The sequence below is a fragment of the Pan paniscus genome, chromosome 17 (genome assembly GCF_029289425.2).
Source record: "Pan paniscus chromosome 17, NHGRI_mPanPan1-v2.0_pri, whole genome shotgun sequence".
NCBI classification, from domain to species: domain Eukaryota; kingdom Metazoa; phylum Chordata; class Mammalia; order Primates; family Hominidae; genus Pan; species Pan paniscus.
Window position 1 is genome coordinate 50,673,023 of NC_073266.2, and position 23,608 is coordinate 50,696,630.

At 39.7% G+C, this 23,608-nt stretch overlaps 1 protein-coding gene across 3 annotated transcripts in view; it reads right to left on the reverse strand.

The window, feature by feature from the left end:
- The window catches only part of CCDC178 (coiled-coil domain containing 178), a 503,460-nt gene that overhangs the window by 363,426 nt on the left and 116,426 nt on the right, over positions 1–23,608 (reverse strand). For all 3 annotated transcript variants that reach the window (XM_034943399.2, XM_057300489.1, XM_055102765.1), the window contains exon 11: positions 22,537–22,679. In XM_034943399.2, the coding sequence (XP_034799290.1) occupies positions 22,537–22,679 (143 nt within the window). The remainder of the gene's footprint in view (positions 1–22,536; positions 22,680–23,608) is intronic.

Genomic DNA, 23,608 nt, shown 5'->3' on the forward strand with positions numbered 1-23,608 from the left:
TGGGAACTGGAGTAAAGATTACCCATGTTACACCTGAGCAAAGAGCTTACTGCATTGTGTTCGTGTCCTAGGGATCTGTGGAAGTTTGAACTTAAGAGTAATGACTTAGAGTATATGGCAGAAGAAATTTCTAAGCAGCAAAGTGTTCAAGATGTAGCTTGGCTGCTTCTAATGACCTATTATCATATATGGGAGCAAATGAATGACTTAAAAGTGAAATTTATATTTAAAAGGGAAGCAGAGTGTAAAAGTCTGGAAAGTTTGCAGCCTGGCCATGTGGCACAGAAAAATTCCAAGCAGGCTGCAGAACAATCACTTGCTAGAAAGATTAGTATGACTAAAAGAGAGCAAAGTGCTAATATCCAAGACAATGGGAAAAAGACTTTCAAGGCATTACAGAGATCACAGAGGCAGCTCCTCCCATTACAGGAAAAGTGGCCCAGGAGGAAAGAACTGTTTCAGGGGGCAGGCCTGGGATGCTGCTTCCCTGTTCAGTTTAGGGACACTGCTCCCTGCATCACAGCTGCTCCAGCTACAATTATGGCTCAAAGGACCCCAGGTATGGTTTTGGCTGCCACTCTGGAGGGCACAAGCCATAAGCCTTGGTGGCTTCCACCATGGTGTTAAGCCTGTGGGTGCATAGAATGCAAGCATGAAGGAAGGTTGGAGGCTTTTAGCTGCATTTCAGAGGATGTAGGAGAAAGCCTGTGGGCCCAGGCAGAAGCCTGATCCAGGGGCAGGGCCCTCACAGATAACCTCTACTAGGAAAATGGCAGAGGAAAATATGGGGTTGGAGACCCCACAGAGAATCCCCACTGGGGCACAGTCCAGTGGAGCTGTGGGAAGATGGCTGCTACCCTTCAGCCGCCAGAATGGTAGCTCCACTGACAACTTGCAACCTGAACCTGGAATCCACAGTCACTCAACTCCAACTCATGAGAATAGCTGCACCTTGCAAAGCCACAAGAATGGAACTGTCAAGGTCTTAAAAACTGACCCCTTCCAGTGTGTGCTCGATGTGGGACATGGAGTAAAAGGAGATTATTTCAGAGCTTTAAGATTTAGTGACTGCCCTGTTGGATTTCAGACTTTTATGAGGTCTGTTGCCTCTTTCTTTCGACCAATTTCTCTCTTTTGGAATAGTAATGTTTACCCAGTGCCTATACTACCATTGCATCTTGGCAGTAAATAACTTGCTTTGATTTTATAGGCTCAAAGTTGGAAGGAGATGAGTCTCAGATGAGACTTAGGACTTTGGACTTGATGCTGGAATGAGTTAAGACTTTTTTTTATTTTGCCATGTGAGGGGGACATGAGATTTGAGGAACCAAGGGTGGAATGATATAGTTTAAATGTTTGTCCACTCCAAATCTCATATTGAAATGTAATCCCCAATGTTGGAGATGGGACATGCTGGGAGGTGTTTTGGTCATGGGAGTGGATCCTTCATGAATGGCTTTGTGGTGTCCTCAGGATAGTGATTGAGTTCTCACAAGATCTGGTTGTTTAAAAGTGTGTGACACCTCCTCCCTCTCTCTCTTGCTCCCATTCTCACCATGTGACATGCCTGTTGCCACTTCTCCCACTTTGCCTTCCACTATGATTGTCAGCTTCCTGAGGCCCTTTCCAGAAACAAAGCAGATGTTTCTACCATGTTTGTACAGTGTGAAAAACCATAAATCAACTAAACTTATTTTCTTCATAAATTACTGAGCCTCAGGTATTTCTTTATTGCAATGCAAAAACTGCCTAACAAAGCTGGTGAGAATGCAAAAAAATAAATAAATAAAAATAAGGAGCTCTTCTACACTGCTGGTGGGAATGTAAACTAGTACAGCTGCTATGGATAATAGTATGAAAATTCCACAAAAGTTACAAATAGAACTACTATATGATCCAGCAATCTCACTACTGGGCATTTATCCAAAGGAAAGGAAATCAGTATTGAAGAACTCATATGCACGCCCATGTGCATCACTACACTATGCACAATAGCCAAGCTATGGAATCAACGTAGGTGTCCAGGTGAATGAACAAAGAAAATGTGATATGTATACACAACGTAATACTATTCTCCACAAAAAGAATGAAATCTTGTCATTCACAGCAACATGGGTGGAACTGGTGAATATTACGTTAATGAAATAAGACAGTAACAGAAAGTTCAAAGTTGCTTGTTCTCACTCATGTATGGAAGCTAAAAAATAGTTGATCTCAAAGAAGAAGTAAAAATTGAAACAGAGGATATTAAAGGCCGGGAAATGTAGGAGAAAGGGGGGATAGACAGAGATTTTTCAAAGGATACACAATTACAGCTAGATAGAAGGAATCAGTTCTAGTGTTCTGTACCAATGTAGAATGACTATAGTTAACAATAATATACAGCTTCAAATGGCTAGGAGAAGGATTTGGAATGTTCCCAACATGAGAAACAGTAAATGTTTGTGATAATAGATATGCCAGTTACCCTGATCTAATTACTGTATATATTATGTGTATTAAAACATCATTACATACCCCATGAGTATATACATATTCTATATGTCAATCTTTAAAGTTTAAAAAGAAATAACCTATCAAGCCATGGAAAGACAAGGAGAAATATAATGCATTTTACTAAGTGAAAGAAGCCAATCTGAAAAGGCTGAATCCTATATGATGTCAACTACATCACATTCTTAAAAAGTCATAACTGTGAAGACAATAAAAAGGTCAGGGATTACCAGGAGTTAGGTGGGAGGAAGCAAGGAATAAGTAGAGCAAAAAGGATTTTTTTTAAGTAGTACAGTGCAACTATTGAATAATATTATAGTTGTGTACACATGTCTTTATACATTTTCCAAACCCATAGAATGTACATCATGAGTGAGCTCTGTTGTAAACTATGATCTTTGGGTGATAATGATGTGTCAATGTAAGTTTGCTGTTGTAACAAGTGTACCACTTGGATGTGGGATGTTTGGTATGGGATGCAGACAGTATGGGGGGTGAGGAGAAGGGATAAAAGGGAGCTTTCTAAACTTTCCACCCAATTTTGCTGTGAGCCCAAAACTGCTCAAAAACATAAAGTCTAGGTTTTTTTTAAAAAAAAAAACTATGAAAAAAATTTAAAAGAAGATAGTTTTAATGGTAAATTGTTGTGTTAATCTGCATCTTCTGAGAACCAGACATCAAGAAAGCATTACAAGTTCAAGGATATTTTTAGGGGAAATGCTTGTGAGAAAGGAAATTGGGAGGAAGCAGTAGTCAGGGCACACTGCCTGTCTTGAGTGTAAGTCTGCCCCAGAGTAAATGAGAGAAGGAGGAAAGCTTGAAGCATCCTATGCAGTTCATGGAATATTTGAAGAAGCCACCGGGAATCCTCAAAGTTGGCTGTAGGGGATCCTATTTTTCCCAGAAGCATGCCTGCCTTAGTATACCTGCAACAATCAGTCATCAGCTAGGAATAGTGCATTGTATTTCCATGGCAAAAAAAAGCAGTGATGGATTTTGAAGTGTAGCATCAGGAGCCTGCATTGGCTATCCGTTGCTGCATAAAAAGTATAACCAAACTTAGTTGCTAAATTCATTACTATTTACTATCTCACCAGTTCTGTGATCCCCTAGGTTCTCCAGCTCTGGGTCTTTTACCATGACTGGCAAGGACCTGTTTTCTAACATACTACAAATACTTCTGCCGTCACATTGCTGGTTGTTGGCAGCAATTCTCAAGGGTGGTTGATTCTCAAAGGTGGGTGGACTGAAACCTATGTTGTTTCCACACACTGTAGGCCTCTCCATAGAGCATCTCAATACATGGCAGCTTGATTCATCAGAGCAAGTAAACAAGATGGCAAGAAAGAGAATGCTAGCAAGATAAAAGTCACGAATTTTTGCAACCTAATCATAAAACGATGTTCTATTACTTTTGCTTTATTCTGTTTATTAGAAGCAACTGAGTATAGTGCACATTCAAGCGGGGATTTTACAAAAGTGTGACTGTTCCCCAACATAATGCCTACATGACATAGCTGAATTTCAACCCTTCTCTAACTCTGTTTATCTTTAAGAAACAGGATGCCTGGATAAAAAGTTCCCTTTGTAACTGGGCCAGCTGAGACTAGTTAGAACCAAGATGGTCAACTGGACTGAACAACTTCAAAAAGACCTCAAGCTTTATTATAATGTCATTTTCATGCTAAATGACCCTCTCACCAGCACGATGATAGTTCACAGTCCTCATGATAACAGCTGGAAGGCACCATAAAAGGACAAAAAGGAAGGCAGCGCTCAAGTTCAGGGAAGTTCATTTCCCATTTCCAGAAAAGACATAAACATTCCTCCTTTTGATTTTAATGTTCAACCTCTTCATTTTTGCTCCCCTTATCCCTCACTAGTGGAAAAGTTGATTTGTGAGCCTTGCTCCTTCTTATCAGTTCTGTGTTCTGCACTGCTTGACACTCACTTTTGGTTTTATGTATTAGCTTAATGAAACCAAACAAGGAAGGACCCCATCTGTTGAAGGATTAGCTTTCTCTGTAATCAAACTGGTGACCCAGCATCTGAACTAGATAGTCCACTTCCTTATTTGGGAAGCTTTTTTACATGCTCATAGACCCAGTAACTGGCATGTAAGGGTTTACAACCGCATCTGCCAGCGAAGGACATACATTAGTCCTGACTCTGAGGGCCAGGGATCAGCTTTGGAAAAGGTAATATATCATTGTTGTGAGGTCATAAGCAGGCACGCAAAGGGTTATATAGCTGTACTGGAAAGAAAGCTCAGAGCTAAGTATGATGGGGACACTCACCCCAAATCAGGGTTGTGCACAGGGATGCCTGGCACAAGGTCGCGGTCCTGTACTCAGTAGAGGTCCCTGCTGGAGTCCTTGAGAGGGTGAAGGAGGGACCAGTGTTTTATTCTGAGTAGAGACTTCCTTAAGAGTCTCTGCAAAGGTGAGAGAGGAACCTAAGGGCTGACACTCTAGACTGCAAGATCAAGAAATGACCTGCCAGTAAGTCTTTTGTGTATGAATGTGTATTCTTCTCTGTTTCTATTTACTCCTCTTAGTGATTTTACTCTTATGTCTGTGAAAACCTCTTTCATGCCAACTTTCTTGCACCAGAGGAGCTTAAATTTACCCTCTTCCCAGAAATACTTCCTCCCCCTCCTCCTTCTTCTCCTCCTTGCTGAAGCCCCACAGACAAAGTGGCCTTGGCTTCTCCCCTAACAGGAGGATGACATACAGTCTGGAAAGTTAAGGGATCATTTTTGGGGGATTGGAGGAAATCTGCATTATGAGGTTAAGACACCTAGGGGAGACTGCCTGAGACAGGGAGCCAAGGACACTCAGCTGGCCTTCAAGAAGACACCAGGGATCCCTGGGTGCAATGGCCAGTATTGGTTTTCTGCATAGTAAGAAAAATTTAGAGCTAAAATGATTAACCTGCAACTACAGAATTAACTAGAGTCTTCTAAACTTCTCTGTCTTCCTCTTTCCTTCTCTGCCTGCTTTGAATCTGCTGTTATTAAGTTGCTTGTCCTAAGACTTATTCTTTATGATCTAACTGAAATGGAAACATTAAAAACTCATTTGAAATTGACGAATAAAAGGTAAAAGAGCCTTTTTCAAAAAAATGAATTATCATAAAGACCTCTTTATCCAACTTTTGGTCCACAGCCTTCCTTGGATTATCTATTGGGAAAAACTGTTTGGCCACTGGAACAGGTTCCAATTTTGTCAGAAAAATAATTTGGACCCAGCTATCTTTTATAAAATGGTGAGTTTGTGTTATTATCTCATGGCCAAAAGTCCAAGGTAACAGCTATTGGATCTTTGTGTGTGTGTGTGTGTGTGTGTGTGTGTGTGTACATATGGTTATATATAATATATGGTTATATATATATGGTTATATATAATATATGGTTATATATATGGTTATATATGGTTATATATAATATATGGTTATATATGGTTATATATAATATATGGTTATATATGGTTATATATATGGTTTTTATATATATATGGTTATATATATATATAAGTTTATATGGTATGTCTAGCATGCTACCAAATGGCTTATAATCATAAATTAAATTCAAATACTCTTCAAATTCATGTGAACTTAGTAATTGATAAGATTTGGCTGTGTCCCCACCCAAATCTCATCTTGAATTGTAGCTCCCATAATCCCCACGTGTCCTTGGAGGGACTAGGTGAGAGGTAATTTAATCATTGGGGTGGTTTCCTTCATGATATTCTCATGATAATAAGTTATCATAAGATCTGATGATTTTATAAGGGGCTTCCTCCTTCACTCAGCTCTTATACTTCTCCTTCCTGTCACCATGTGAAGAAAGACGTGTTTGCTTCCCCTTCCACTATGATTGTAAGTTTCCTGAGGCCTCCCCAGCCCTGTGGACTGTGAGTCAATTACATCTCTTTCCTTTATAAATTACCCAGTCTCAGGCAGTTCTTTATAGCAGCATGAGAATGGACTAATACAGTAAATTGGTACCAGTAGAGTGGGGTGCTGCCATAAGCATACCTGAAGATGTGGAAATGACTTTGGAACTGGCTAACAGGCAGAGATTGGAACAGTTTGGAGGATTCAGAAGAAGACAGGAAAATATGGGAAAGTTTGGAACTTCCTACAGGCTTGTTGAATGGGTTGGACCAAAATGCTGATAGTGATATGGACAATGAAGTCCAGGCTGAGGTGGTCTCAGATGGAAATTAGGAACATTTTGGGGATTGGAGCAAAAGTTACTCTTGCTATGCAAAGAGACTGATGGCTTTTTGGCCCTGCCCTAGAGATCTGTGGAACTTTGAACTTGAGAGAGATGATTTAAGGTATCTGGCAGAAGAAATGTCTAAGTGGCAAAGCATTCAAGAAGAAGCAAAGCACAAAAGTTTAGAAAATGTGCAGCCTGATGATGTGACAGAACGCAAAACCCTATTTTCTGGGGAGAAATGCAAGCTGGCTGCATACATTTGCATAAGTAACAAGACATTTGGGAAAATGTCTCCAGGGCATGTCAGAGACCTTCACAGCAGCCCATCTCATTACAGGTCTGGAGGCCTAGGAGGGAAAAACCGTCTTGCAGGCAGTCTTTCCCCCTGCTCTGTGCAGCCTTGGGATGTGGTGCCCTGCATCCCAGCTGCTTCAGCTCTAGCCATGGCTAACAGGAGCCAATGTAAAGCTCAGAATGTTGCTTCAGAGGGTGCAAGCCCCAAGCCTGGGTAGCTTACACATGGTGTTGGGCCTGTGGGTGCATGGATTGAAGAACTGAGGTTTGGGAACCTTTGTCTAGATTTCAGAGGATATAGGGAAACACATGGATGTCCAGGAAGAAGTTTGCTGCAGGGGCAGAGCCCTCATGGAGAACCTCTGCTAGAGCAGTGCAGAAGGGGAATGTGGGGTCAGAGCTCCCACAGGGTTGCCACTGGGGCACTGCCTGATGGAGCTGTGAGAGGACAGCCACTGTCCTCCAGACCCCAGAATAATAGATCCATCAACAGCTTACACTGAAAAAGCCACAGACACTCAATACCAGCCCATGAAAGCAGCCTGGATGGAGACTATAACCAGCAAAGCCACAGGGGTGGAGCTGCCCAAGGCCATGGGAGGCCACCTCTTGCAACAGCATGCCCTGCACATGAGACATGGAGCCAAAGGAGATCTATTTTGGGACTTCAAGGTTTAATGACTGCCCTATTGGATTTCAGACTTGCATGGGGCCTGTAGCCCCCTTTTTTTGGCCAATTACTCCCATTTGGAATGAGTTTATTTACCCAATGCTTGTACCCCCATTGTGTCTAGGGAGTAACTAACTTGCTTTTGATTTTACGGGTTCATGGGCAGAAGGGACTTGCCTTGTCTCAGATGAGACTGCACTTAGACTTTTGAGTTAGTGCTGGAATGAGTTAAGAATTTGGGGAACTGTTGGAAGGGTATGATTGTGTTTTGAAATGTGATTACATGAGATTTGGGAGGGGCCAGGGGTGGAATGATATGTTTTGGCTGTGTCCCTACCCAAATATCATCTTGAATTGTAGTTCTCACAATCCCCATGTGCTGTGAGAGGGACCCAGTGGGAGGTAATTGAATGATGGGGCAGTTCCCCCATACTATTCTCATGATAGCGAGTAAGCTCTCACAAGATCTAATGGTTTTATAAGAGGTTTCCCCCTTCATTCAGCTCTCATACTTCTTCCTGCCACCATGTGAAGAAGGATGTGTTTGCTTCCCTTTCCAACATAATTGTAAGTTTCCTGAGGCCTCACAAGCCTTGCAGAACTGTGAATCAATTAAACCTCTTTTCTTTATAAATTACCCAGTGTCAGGCAGTTCTTTATACTAGCATGAGAATGGACTAATACAGTAAGCTTTGATAAATAAAAATGGTTTTTAAATTATTGATAAAACAAAAATTTTAAAAAGCCTTCAAAATTGTTGGCATACATTTTTATCTTGGTTTAATAATTATTTTATATTTATATCTGCTTGATATTTTAAGATGTCAAGGTTTGGCATAAATGACATAAGGCTATGAACATAGCCAAAAATAAGCTTTGTGTTTTTTGACAAAAAAAAAATTAATATTAACTCATTCCACAAAAACTGCTAAAACTTGTGAATCAGTGGTAAAAATACCCATGTATTTAACCCATGTGTTTAAGGTTCTTACTTAGGTGAATACCTGATATTCACAGGCTAAAAAAATGGCCAATAAAAAATAATGACTGGAAATAATGACTAGCTTTGTCTAATATCCAAGTTTTCAGAAGTACTCTAGATAAACTATTAAAAATTGAAAGAATTTAATACACATAAATAGGATACATGCTTGTAGAAAAACTTTGTGTAATTCAAAATCTTAAAATTATTTTAAATTGAATAATAAATGCTTATTAAATGTCTGGGTTATTTCCAATTAAAAAGGGGTTATAACATGAAAAAACATGTTTCTAAAAATTACGAAGTGGTTTCATCTATAAAATGCCGACATCTGAAAAACAGTTCATGATTTCTTTTTTCCTAGGCTTTCACTAAAATTTAAGGTTATTGAGAATAAGAATTCTAATGAATCTATAGTTCTGTAAGTTGTGTCTTATTGAGAAAAAATAATAATTTTATGTAATTTGGAGATTAAAACTCATTTATAAAACAATATTTTAAAAACTAAGTAGGAAAGACGTAAAAGTGTTATAGACATAAAGATGTATTTTTGCATAAGAAATGTTATAAAAATAATTTTGTATGCAAACGGATCTTATATGGTAAATATTTGTCCAAAACAAAATGATTGTTTTTTTTTTCTTTTTTCTTTTCATTCATTTATTTATTTATTTATTTATTTATTTATTTATTTATTTATTTTGAGATGGAGTCTCACTCTGTCACCAGGCTGGAGTGCAGTGGCGCCATCTTGGCTCACTCCAGCTCCTGGGTTCAAGCAATTCCCCTGCCTCAGCCTTCTGAGTAGCTGGGAGTACAGGTGCACACCACCATGCCTGGCTAATTTTTATATTTTACTAGAGATGGGGTTTCACCATGTTGGCCAGGATGGTCTCAATCTCCTGACCTCATGATCCACCCACCTCGGCCTCCCAAAATGCTGGGATTACAGGTGTGCACCACGCCTGGACAATGATTGGTTATTCTAAAAGAGATAGTATAGGACAAATCAAAAGGTCCACACGTGTAGATGGCCTGTGTATGTCATGATAAAGTTTGTGAAAGAACATTTAAAAGATAAATTGTACATGGAATTAAGTTGGCTATAATTAAAAAGGAATTGCTGGCTGGCCACTGTATATCACACCTGTAATCTCAGCACTTTGGGAAGCCAAGGGTAGATTGCTTGAGCCCAGAAGTTTGAGATCAATCTGGGAAGCAAGCTGAAACCCCATCTCTACAAGAAACAAAAATTAGCCAGGCATAGTGGCACATGCCTGTAATCCCAGCTATTCAAGGGGCTAGGGAGGGAGAATTGCTTGAGCCCAGGAGGTGGAGGTTGCAGTGAGCTGAGATTGCACCACTGAATTCCAGCCTGGGTGACAAGAGTGAGACCCCCTCTGAAAAAAATAATTAATTTATAATAGTTTAAGATTGGCCCCCTATGTTAAAATAATATTTTCTTAAGGTATTATTTTACTGTCAATGAAATTATAAGACATTTTTATTTTTAACTCTGTTAAGAATCTTTGACATACAGTTCCCTTATTCCCAGTGGCCTCTGCAGGCAACACTTTCCCTGCCTACCAATCGCCCTTGGACTCCTCTCAGGGAGTCAACCCAGACAGTAACCCAGAGTGGGGCATCTTGCCAGTCTTCCTCTATGATGTCCTGGCATGTCTCCAATGGAAAAAAAGAGGTGGGTACTCTATATGTATGTTCTCTTCACAACTTTAGATCTTTATAACTGAAAGTCTCATTCTAAAGGACTAAGGAAAGATCCTTAGGGGTTTCAAAACCTCATTTGAAGTATTATAAGATTCATCATCCTAACTGGGAAGATGTTCAGTCCCTTTGGTACATTCTCCTCACTGGAGCAGGAAAACAAAACAAAACAAAAACAAACAACAACAAAAAACTGTTCTCTAACAGACTTGGGAGGAAGTGGGACTGAGCCCACAAGTACAAGACAAACAATCCTATTTTATGTCTCAGAGCACATCAGACATTAGACATAAACTCTTAAAAGTAAATTTAGAGCTAGACACTCTCATCTCAAGACTAGTAGACCTGGCCAATAAGGTATTCAACAACTGGAATAGGGAGGAGGAACATAAAAAAGACAGAGAGGCCACATGGCAAGCCTACCAATGGGCTATTGTTCTCCAGTGCCAGCTGGATAACTCACAGGATACCTATCAATAGAGAACCTCAGCTCCAGTGAGTGTCCCTCAGTCCCCTAACCAGGAGAAAGGATCCTGAAGACCTAGGAGACTAGGACCACACCAATGTGTCTTCTTCAATGTGCCTTCTTCAATGTGCCGCTTCTTCAGAGAGGGTCACTGGGAAAAGGCCTGTCCCCTCCACATCTGAAGGGAAGGGACAGAGGGCTTGTGCCACCAAGGTGCTTCACACAGAAAGATGGTCCAAGTAGGAAAAAAGATTGACAGGGCCTGGGGACTCCTCAGTTGGCCCTCCAGGTATCCCCCAAGGAGCTACAACTTTTACTGGACGTAGGGTGCAAGACTGTTGATTTCTTGGTTGACATAGGAACCACCTACAAGGTTTTGAACACCCCCTGGGGCAGACTTACCCACCAAAATTGCAGGATTATAGGAGTGTGAAGGAAGACAAAAGACAGCACTTTTATTGAGCCTCTAAAATATAAACTAGCTCAACCAAGAGGCACTAAAAGGGATAGTCCTAGTAATTAATGAGTTGAGAAAACAGGGATTCTTGAGGGCCTGCCAAGCCCCATGCAATATCCCTATCATCTCTGTTAAGAAACTAAATGGAAAATATCAATTTGTACAAGATTTTAAGGCAATTAATGAGGTAACAGAAAACATGCACCCAGTAGTAACTAATTCTTATATTCTACCATGTTACTCTGTCCCTGAGTTGGATGTAGTACTCAGTCCTGGGTCTAAAAGATGCCTTTTAGATGCCTTTTTCTGCCTTCCACTGGATACAGACTCTCAGTCCCTCTTTGCTTTCAAATATCAGGATCCCCAGACAGGCAGGAAACAGGAGCTAACATGAACTGTGTTAACTCAGGGGTTAAAAAACCTCCTGCACGATATTTGGAGAAACCTTAACAAGGGACCTGGGGGATCTGACACTTTTGAATGGATGGCAGCATGTGACCAAGCATTCCAAAACCCTAAAACCCAGCTCATGAGGCCCCAGCAGTATCCTACCCAACATAAGCAAACTTTTCTATCTTTATGTTCATGAGAGACGAGGAATTGCCCTAGGAGTACTAACTCAAGGGTTGGGCCCACTGAGCCAGGTAGTGGTCTACTTTTCCAAGCAGCTGGACTCAGTTGCTAAAGGCTAGCCACCTTGCCTTTGATCTGTTGCAGCTGTGAAACTCTTTTTAAAAGAAACAGAAAGTTAACCTTTGTGCACCCGCTAACCATTTGGGCTTCCCATCAGACTCAGACTGTCATAAAAGAAATCTGGGTGCAGTGGCTGTCGATACACAGGGCTCTCCAGTTACAGGTAATGCTTATTGATAATTCCCACATAATGTTGAAGATGTTTAACAGCTTGAATCTGGCCACCCTCCTTCCATCTGAAGATGGTCACTTATCTCACAACCACTTAGGGGTGACAAAGGAAGTATACTCCAGTGGGCCAGACCTTAAAAGTAAACCTATTAAAAATGGGGAAGCCTAATGGTTCACCAATGGGAGTAGTTATATGCAAGAGGAACAGAGGAGGGCAGGTTATCCTATAGTCTCTCTCACAGGTGTAAAAGCTGGTGCTCTTCCACTGGGATGCTCTTCACCAAAGGCAGAGCTTGTTGCTCTAGCCCATGCATTAGAGTTGGAGGAAGGGAAGGTCCTCAATGAATACAATAGTTCCAGGTACACCTATTCCATCTTACATGCACATAGGGCTATTTGGAAGAAAGGGGCATGTTAACCTTTGTTAATAAACAGGTAAAAAAATGGTGTTATTTTAAGGTTATTAGAGGCTGTAAGAAAACCAGCCCAGGTGGAAGCAGTTCACTGCCATGGCCACCAAAAGGGAGGGGCTGAGATAATTAAAAGAAATAAAGCTGACCTTATGTCAAAACAGACAAAGGGTCATTTCCAAATGCCACTTTTGCCTTCCTTCCAGGGTCCTACTCCTTTTATCCCAGTTTTCTCTCAAAAAATGGAATAAAAGCCTCCAAATGTAGTTATATCAAAAGTCCTGACCATCCAGGATGGCTAATAAACCCTCATAAACTTCTTTTCCCAAAAGCAGTTACATTGCACGCCATTTTTTTAAAAAAGCCCATTCTAACACTCTGGCCAGGAAGTCCTTTATAACTGGGTTTGCAAAAGTATGACTGGGATCTTCATGGAGCTACAACTTCAGGGAGCTCTCAGGGAGCTAATCAAAGAGGTGGTTGAGACTTGCCCCACTTGCTATATTAATAACCTTAATACCCACCCTGCATGGGAGGGCCAAAAATAGGTCACTCAGCTGGTCCAATACCAAGGCAGATGCCCAGGGGAAGATTGCCAAACTGATTTCAGAGTTAAGCTCAGCGCCTCAGGACACCATTAATGCCTAAAGCCTTTGCCACCAAAACTGAAATCGCACATGAAGTGGCAAAGGTGCTATTAAAAGAAATTGTGCCTAGATTCAGGCTGCCATGGTCAATCCAAAGTGGTAATAGACTAGCATTCATATCCTTAATTACTAAGGCTACTTCTCGGGATCTAAAAATTCAATGGTGCCTACATACCGCCTGGAGCCCACAGTCTTCGGGTAAAGTAAAGCACACCAACCAGACAGACCCTCAAAAGGACTTTAGCCAAATTGTGCCAGAAAACTCATCGCTCATGGATTTTGTATCATCCCATGTCCTTGTTAAAAATGAGAATAGTTCCACAAAGAAAAATAAAACTGAGGCCTTGTGAGCTAAGACTGGTCCAAGTCTGGTCAGATAACCAGGAGGTCCTCAGAAATATGGAAAAAAATGAGATGCTACCCAAATTTTAAAAAGTAGTAAAAGCCCTTCAGGCCTATAGAAACTGAAAATTACCTTCACTGTCGGATCTGACCTTCCATCCCTTCCAACTGGATACTATGCTTACTTAAAACCTGCAGATGGGGGAGACCACAAGATCATTTACAACCTAAATATACGAGCCCATATCTGGTAATGCTCATAAATAACTCTGCCTTAATGTTACCAGGAGTGATGCCTTAGGTTCACCACACCTGAGTAAAAGCAGCCTCAGAACCTAAGGAAAAAAGTCCCACTAACCAAGCTGAATTGCTGTCAGATCTAAGATTCCTGCTCAAAATGATCGACAGGAAACCTTAAAATACATGACATCCTGGAGAATGAGCCCTAGGGCACCGAATCCCCAGAGAAGTCAAAATGTTTAATGGTTTCCTGTCCCCCTCTCACCTGAGGAATAAAAGGCAATTAGGCTTATTCTGGCTGGTACTGGGATAGCAGGTGGTCTCATAGCCCCTAGGGAAGGTTTGCCTACCATGAATTTACCCTCTGCAACCTCACAACAGGTATAGAAATTCTAGCCTATAAGACTAGTGATGCCCTTACCCTCCTCAAAGTCTCCCTAGACTCACTAACTAACACTGTGCTTGATAATCGTCTGACTTTTGATTATCTCTTGGCAAAAAAAGGTGAGGTACGTGTGGTCACCAGCTCTTTCTGTTGTGCTTGGGTAAGTAATTCAAGATTAAAAACAACGAAAAGACATTAAAATCATCTACAACCAGACCAAGTGGTTGCACCAATTTAACCAAAAGGGCACAGACCCTCAAGGAATATGAAAATGATAAAACAGGCCAGCCCTGATTTCACCCGGTTTCTACCCTTCCTGAGCCCTTTAGCTACCATCCTACTTATCTTGATCTTCAGGCTCTGTCTCCTAAACTCTCTGGTCTCTTTTATGTATAAGCAAATCGAGGCCATACACGGATATAAAAAGGTAGGCTTATACCCAGGAGAGAACCAGATCTACCTAAGACTAGCTACGGAAAAAATTCACTCCTCTAACAGGCCCCATGTTGTCAAAGGTGTTCGAACCAGAGTGACTCCATTTTGACTGGGGGCTAGGAAAATGAGGCTGGTCCTTGAAAGGCTGCATTCTCAGAAATTTAGGCATTCCTGGCCTCTAGATGTTTATGTTAAGGGAACAAACTAATAATGTTTACTAAACAGACCCAGATTTGGGAGTGTCCATATATCCCCATATCTGGCAAACAAAGGCATTCCTAATTTTCTGTTAAAGATAATACCGATTCTTGCAAAATATAGTAATTAAGAAAATTAATCCTTCATCACAAACCCTTGTAGCAGAGCACATCTCCCATATATACAAGCATTGTACCTAGAGTGGACACGTTCCTCCTCTTACTTTCAGAAACGTCCTAGTCTGTCTATGGAGTATCTGTCCTTTTGAGAGGTGACAGCATGCTGGCAGTCCTGGCAGCCCTCGCTTGCTCTCAGCGCCTCCTCGGCCTTGGCGCCCACTCTGGCAGAGCTTGAGGAGCCCTTCAGCCCGCCGCTGCACTGTGGGAGCCCCTTTTTGGGCTGGCCAAGGCCGGAGCCAGCTCCCTCAGCTTGTGGGGAGGTGTGGAGGGAGAGGCGCCGGCGGGAACCGGGGCTGCGCGCGGCGCTTGCGGGATAGCGCGAGTTCCGTGGGCGTGAGCTGGGAGGGCCCCACACTCGGAGCCGCGGGCTGCAAGCCCAGGGCAGTAAGGGGCTTAGCACCTGGGCGGGCAGCTGCTGCGCTGGATTTCTCCCTGGGCCTTAGCTGCCTCCCCGTGGGGCAGCGCTCCGGACCTGCAGCCTGCCATGCCTGAGCCCCCCGCACCCCTCCCCCCACACTCTGTGGGCTCCTGCACTGCCCTAGCCTCCCTGACGAGCGCCGCCCCCTGCTGGATGGCGCCCGGAGCGCAGGTGCAGGGTACTCCTGGCAGCTCCACCTGCCGCCCCAGTGGGAGATCCACTGGGTGAAGCCAGCTGGGCTCCTGAGTCTAGTGGGGACTTAGAGAACCTTTATGTCTAGCTAAGGGATTGTAAATACACCAATCAGCACCCTGTATCTAGCTCAAGGCTTGTAAACACACCAATCAGCACCCTGTGTCTAGCTCAGGGTTTGTGGATGCACCAATCAGCACTCTGTATCTAGCTAATCTGGTGGTGACTTGGAGAATCTTTATGTCTAGCTCAAGTTTTGTAAATGTACCAATCAGCACTCTGTGTCTAGCTCAGGGTTTGTAAATATACCAATCGACACTCTGTATCTAGCTAATCTAGTGGGGACATGGAGAACTTTTGTGTCTAGCTCAGGGATTGTAAACGCACCAATCAGCACCCTGCCAAAACGGACCAATCAGCTCTCTGTAAAACAGACCAATTGGCTCTCTGTAAAATGGACTAATCAGCAGGATGTGGATGGGGCCAGATAAGAGAATAAAATCAGGCTGCCCAAGCCAGCAGTGGCAACCTGCTCGGGTCCCCTTCCACACTGTGGAAGCTTTGTTCTTTCGCTCTTTGCAACAAATCTTGCTACTGCTCACTCTTTGGGTCCACACTGCCTTTATGAGCTGTAACACTCCCTGCGAAGGTCTGCAGCTTCACTCCTGAAGCCAACGAGACCACGAACCCACCGGGAGGAATGAACAACTCCAGACGTGTGGCCTTAAGAACTGTGACATTCACCGTGAAGGCCTGCGGCTTCACTCCTGAGCCAGCAAGACCACGAACCCACCAGAAGGAAGAAACTCCGAACACATCCGAACATCAGAAGGAACAAACTCTGGACACGCCGCCTTTAAGAACTGTAACACTCACCGCAAGAGTCCGCGGCTTCATTCTTGAAGTCAGTGAGACCAAGAACCCACCAATTCTGGACACATTTTCACCACTTTACCTCTCTTAATAAACTTGCTTTTGCCTTGCACTGTGGACTCACCCTGAATTCTTTCTTGCATGAGATCCAAGAACGCTCTCTTGGGGTCTGGACTGGGACCCCTTTCCTGTAACAATATTAACACCCAACTTCAGATTCAGAAAGTTGTAGAAGACAGACTTTTACTCCTCAGCACCATTCAAGAATGAGGAGTGAATATACAGAAAAGGGGAGATTTGTTATCCAGTGTAATGCCTACATGACATAGCTGAATTTCTACCCTGCCTTAACTCTGCTTATCTTTAAGAAACAGAACACCTGTGATTAAAAAAAAGTTTCCTTTGTAACCAGACCAGCTGAGACAGGTTTAAGCCAAGATAGCCAACCAAAGGACTTCAAAAGGACCTCAGGCCTCATTATAATCTCATTTCCATGCTAAATGACAGTCCCAGCAGCACCGTGACCGTTGCCAATCCCCATGAAACAACCGGAAGAAGGCATAGGAGGACAAAAATGAAGCAGCACTCTGGTTCTGGGAAGTTGACTACCTATTTCCGGAAAAGATAAGAATATTCCCTCCCCTTGCTTTTAATGTCCAACCTCCTCATTAAATAAATCCTATATTTTAACACCCTCACCCTTCACTAGTGGAGAAGTTGAGTTGTGAGCCATGTTACTACTTCTCAATTCCATGGTCTGCACTGCTTAACACTCACTTTTGGTTTTGTGTATTGGTATTGTGACTCCAAACAAGGAAAGATCCCATCTTCTGGGTGAGTGGCTTTGTCAGTAAAATGAATATCAGGGAGGAGAAGCTGAGATCATTGGAAGCCATGTCAGATGCTGCTAACAACAGAGTCCTTTGGTCAACTGCATTTCTCGTAGTTGGTGGTTGCCAAGGTGCAGTCATATGGTCTTCATGTTAAACTCAGGACAAAAGGAAATGATTTAAATAGATAATAAGCCAGAAGAAAGTCTTCAGAAGGCTTGAAAACAGAAAATGTGAGAAAACGATCAAGAAGTATGGAGTACACAATAAGAAAATCTAATATATGTTTAATTTGAGCACAAGACATAGAAAATGGGACCAAGGAAATTGTTTGAAAAGATTATGACTCAGAATGCTCAAGATTAATGAAAAATCCAATACATAGAAACAAGACGACTAACAAATCCCACTGGAATAAATAAAAATTAACACCTAGAATATCTTGAAAAATAAAATTAATTAAAATTCATAACAAAGAGATGGTCTTAAAAACAGGCAAAACAGCCAAAGGAAAAAATATATAGATTAGATGCATAAAACTGAAAGTCAAATGGTCAGCTTCCTTCTTAATGGCAAAAATGAAAATTAATAGATTATGAAATGTTATAATTAATATATGAAGGTCAACTAAGAATCAACAATTCTACAAGAAAAGAAAATATCTTTCGAACAAAAATTCTGAAAGTTTTTCATCAGGAAAGCTTTGCTAAAGGTTATGCTAAAGGATCTACTTCAGCCAGAAAGCACTCTCTCTTTTTTTAAATATATATATTTTTTATTATACTTTAAGTTCTAGGGTACATGTGCACAACGTGTAGGTTTCTTACATATGTATACATGTGCCATGTTGGTGTGCTGCACCCATTAGCTGGTCATTTACATTAGGTATATCTCCTAATGCTATCCCTCCCCGCTCCCTCCACCTCATGACAGGCCCCAGTGTGTGATGTTCCCCTTCCTGTGTCCAGGTGTTCTCGGTGTTCAATTCCCACCTATGAGTGAGAACATGCGGTGTTTGTTTCTTTCTCCTTGCGACAGTTTGCGGAGAATGATGGTTTCCAGCTTCATCCATGTCCCTACAAAGGACATGAACTCATCCTTTTTTATGGTTGCATAGTATTCCATGGTGTATATGTGCCACATTTTCTTAATCCAGTCTATCATTGATGGACATTTGGGTTGGTTCCAAGTCTTTCCTATTGTGAATCATGCCGCAATAAACATACGTGTGCATGTGTCTTTATAGCAGCATGATTTATAATCCTTTAGGTATATACCCAGTAATGGGATGGCTGGGTCAAATGGTATTTCTAGTTCTAGATCCTTGAGGAATTGCCACACTGTCTTCCACAATGGTTGAACTAGTTTACAGTCCCACCAACAGTGTAAAAGTGTTCCTATTTCTCCACATCCTGTCCAGCACCTGTTTCCTGACTTTTTAATGATTGCCATTCTAACTGGTGTGAGATGGTATCTCACTGTGGTTTTGATTTGCATTTCTCTGATGGCCAGTGATGATGAGCATTTTTTCATGTGTCTGTTGGCTGCATAAATGTCTTCTTTTGAGAAGTGTCTGTTCATATCCTTTGCCTACTTTTTGATGGGTTTTTTTTTTCTTATAAATTTGTTTGAGTTCTTTGTAGCAAGGCTGGTTCAACATACACAAATCAATAAACGTAATCCAGTATATAAACAGAACCAATGACAAAAAATCACATGATTATCTCAATAGATGCAGAAAAGGCCTTTGACAAAATTCAACAGCCCTTCATGCTAAAAACTCTCAATAAATTAGGTATTGATGGGACATATCTCAAAATAATAAGAGCTATTTATGACAAAACCACAGCCAATATCATACTCAATGGGCAAAAACTGGACTCATTGCCTTTGAAAACTGGCACAAGACAGGGATGCCCTCTCTCACCACTCCTGTTCAACATAGTGTTGGAAGTTCTGGCCAGGGCAATCAGGCAGGAGAAAGAAAGAAAGTGTATTCAATTAGGAAAAGAGGAAGTCAAATTGTCCCTGTTTGCAGACGACATGATTGTATATTTAGAAAACCCCATCGTTTCAGCCCAAAATCTCCTTAAGCTGATAAGCAACTTCAGCAAAGTCTGAGGATACAAAATCAATGTACAAAAATCACAAGCATTCTTATACACCAATAACAGACAAACAGAGAGCCAAATCATGAGTGAACTCCCATTCACAATTGCTTCAAAGAGAATAAAATACCTAGGAATCCAACTTACAAGGGATGTGAAGGACTCTTCAAGGAGAACTACAAACCACTGCTCAATGAAATAAAAGAGGACACAAACAAATGGAAGAACATTCCATGCTCATGGATATGAAGAATCAATACTGTGAAAATGGCCATACTGCCCAAGGTAATTGATAGATTCAATGCCATCCCCATCAAGCTACCAATGACTTTCTTCACAGAATTGGAAAAAACTACTTTAAAGTTCATATGGAACCAAAAAAGAGCCTGCATTGCCAAGTCAATCCTGAGCCAAAAGAACAAAGCTGGAGGCATCACACTACCTGACTTCAAACTATACTACAAGGCTATAGTAACCAAAACAGCATGGTACTGGTACCAAAACAGAGATAGGGACCAATGGAATAGAACAGAGCCCTCAGAAATAATACCACACATCTACAACCACCTGACCTTTGACAAACCTGACAAAAACAAGAAATGGGGAAAGGATTCCCTATTTATTAAATGGTGCTGGGAAAACTGGCTAGCCATATGTAGAAAGCTGAAACTGGATCCCTTCCTTACACCTTATACAAAAATTAATTCAAGATGGATTAATGACTTAAATGTTAGACCTAAAACCATAAAAACCCTAGAAGAAAACCTAGGCATTGCCATTCAGGACACAGGCATGGGCAAGGACTTCATGTCTAAAACACCAAAAGCAGTGGCAACAAAAGCCAAAATTGACAAATGGGATGTAATTAAACTAAAGAGCTTCTGCACAGCAAAAGAAACTACCATCAGAGTGAACAGGCAACCTACAGAATGGGAGAAAATTTTTGCAATCTACGCATCTGACAAAGGGCTAATATCCAGAATCTACAAAGAAAGTAATCTTAGATGAAAAGCCTAACATTTATGAAGGAAAAAATAAAAATAGTTATTTTGTGGGTAAATTTAAAAAATAACCTTGACTACTTAAAACAATAATAATGTACTTATCTGTTATACAATGAAATATTCAGCAACAGTGACAAATATTTAATTCAGAAGAAATGTAATAACTAGAGTAAAATTTTTCTTAGTTCCTTTCATTGTCCAGCAGGATAACAGTATCAGATATTTTTAGAGTCTGACAACATTAAGTTTGCCTGTGGTGGTAATTAATAGGATTTCCTACTAAAAGAATAGAAACAAAATTATAATAATCAAATTCAAGAAATAATAAAATACCAATAATCAACATGAAAAAAGGCAATAAAAAAGAAAAAATACAACAAATGTGGCAAATAGAGTAAGTTATGTGGTAGTTTATATCCAAATATATTAGTGATTCATGAACGCACTTAATGGTCCACCCTTGAAAATATTTTCAAACTGAAAAAAAAATGTGTCTACATGGTGTTTACAACAGATATATCTAAAATATAAAAACTTTAAATTATTGAGATTACTTAAAATTATTAATCAAAAGAAAGCTAGTACAACTGTATTCATGCCTTAATTGAGTTTAAGCAAAAATGTTCCAAGAGTCAAAAAAGGTCAATTCATAATGATAAAGGAGGTTAATTGGTATCCCAGGAGGATATTAACAACTACAAATTTGCATGCACCTGAGAATATAGCCTCAAAATATAGGAAGCAAAAACTGATAAAAATAATTATGTAGACAGATGTATCACCATAGTGGGCAATTATAGACCTTCCTCATTACTTGACAGAAAAATTTAAAAAAAATAAATAAATGGAGCAATGCTTCTCAAACATCACCTCGGGGTATTTTAAAAGTGCAGATTCTCATTTAATAGGTCTGTATTGAGTCTGATTTTCTGAATTTTGAATGAACACCTGGATAATGTTAATGTTGTGGTATAAAGATTAACCTCCATGCTTAGTAAACTTGATCTAATGAAAGAGTAACAACAGTACACTCAACAAGTAAAGAATGAATGTTATTCTCAATTACACAAGGAGTACATGCCAAAAAATGCACTCTTAATTAAGACTGAACAATTTTCATGGTTTGAAACTATATAAATTTTTCTCACGGAAATACAATTCAACTGGAAAGCAATAATAAAAATTAATTAGAACTCAACATAGAAATTTTAAAAATACATATTTCTTAATAACCCACGGGTCAAAGAAGAAATCATGATAAAAATTAGAAAATATATCCAATTGATCAAATATAACTAATCAGATTAGTTATAAAAGAGATTTCTTTATTAACTAAATAGATAACATTTAAGTACATGTTGAAATATACATTGGATGTGAGGAAATATAAACACCTTAAGAAATGAATGTTATCTAGGTTGTGAAATTTTGTATAAATTAATTTTGCTTATATGTATATGTAACTCCCATAGTGACTATAAATTCTTTTATACTAAATCATTGATCAATTTTTAATAAATAAAAATGCTATTACATCACACAGAATCATAAAGAAGTTATAGTCAACAAAAGGAACTGAAGGAATATCAGAAAATAAATACATCAGGAACAAATGTAGAAAAGAAAAAACTCTCAATAAATAATATGCCAAAATAATCTATATATTTAAATATTTTATTTCATTCGTAATCAAATAAATTCAAGTTGAAATATTGCATGCTAAGTTTACAACTCATTTATTGATATCTAATTAGTTTGTAATCATATCCCATGCTGGATTTTTTTAAAATAGTTACTTTTGCACACATAGTAGGGATATTTATTGTTATAACATGTCCTCAGGCAATTTTGCAATATATATGAAGAGCTTTAAGATGACACAGAAATATAGTACTTTAGGGATTTATGCACAAATAATTTTACATATATGAAATATATATCTTTTTATTTACATATAAACTTGGTGATAAGACAGGTATGAATAATTTAAAATTTTATTTTTCTCTTTATCTAAATTTTCTATATAGAAATATACATTACATTTTTACTTAACATTTAATTTCTAAATGCTATAATTAGTGTTTGCAAAAAATTCTTACTTGTAGGCCTCTATGGTTTTTTCATCCTGGTAAATATCCTTATCAATCTCTTCTTTAATTTGCTGAGCCTTCAATCTGGCATTTTCACAGGCTTCTAAAGCTTCTTCAAGTTCTTCATTAACTTTTCTGTGTAGGTCCATTACCTAGAAATGAAAATATTTTTGCTTATATTTGCACTTAATGGTTAATTAAAAATAATAACTTCAACTTAGTGTAGTATTGATTTAGATCAAAAGTTCTTTAGAAACATTTTCTTCCCACATTTAGCCTATTGTTTGGTAAGCGGAATTTCAGCCCTGACAGGCATTAATGCTGGGAATGTATAAATGTTACTGAACAAAATAATTTCAATATCCAAGTTAACATATCCAAAATGAAATCATTATCTCTTCACTCATAAAAAATTTTTATTACTCAAATAATACTTTATTATTTAAAAAATCAGAAAACAAAGATGAAATATCGCAAACAAAGTGACCTGTACTCCTCTCCACTAAGAAAAACCATTATTCTTAGGTTGGTGCAAAAGTAATTGTGGTTTTTGCCATTAAAAGTATGCACCAACCTAATATCTTAGTGTAATACTTCAAAATATTCAGTTTTTACTCTTTTTACTAATGAACAAACATCATACTAATCTCCTCTTTTACTAATTAACAAACATCATACTAATGCTCATGTCTCCATCTCTTCCTTCTGTCTCTCTCTCTGTATATCGCTGTATCACATTACTTTTACTTAACATTCCCTTATATCACACATACTCATGATTTAACTCATTGTCAATTATATGAGCATTATGCACAGTTTGACATGCACAACGCATGTATGAGGGACATATAACATCAACAGTACTGTGATGAAGAACCGTGTAAGGAAATTGCACAATCTATAGTTATACTGCATGTTCTTGAATATTTTCTTCAAACGTACTGTTAAAACAGAATTTTCTGAGTCGTAAGGTATTAGCATATATTTTAAGAATTTTGATTAATATTGGTTGCCAAATTACTCTCCAGAATAAGTGGTAACACTTTGTATTCTCACCAGTGGAACAGAAGAAAGCCTGTGT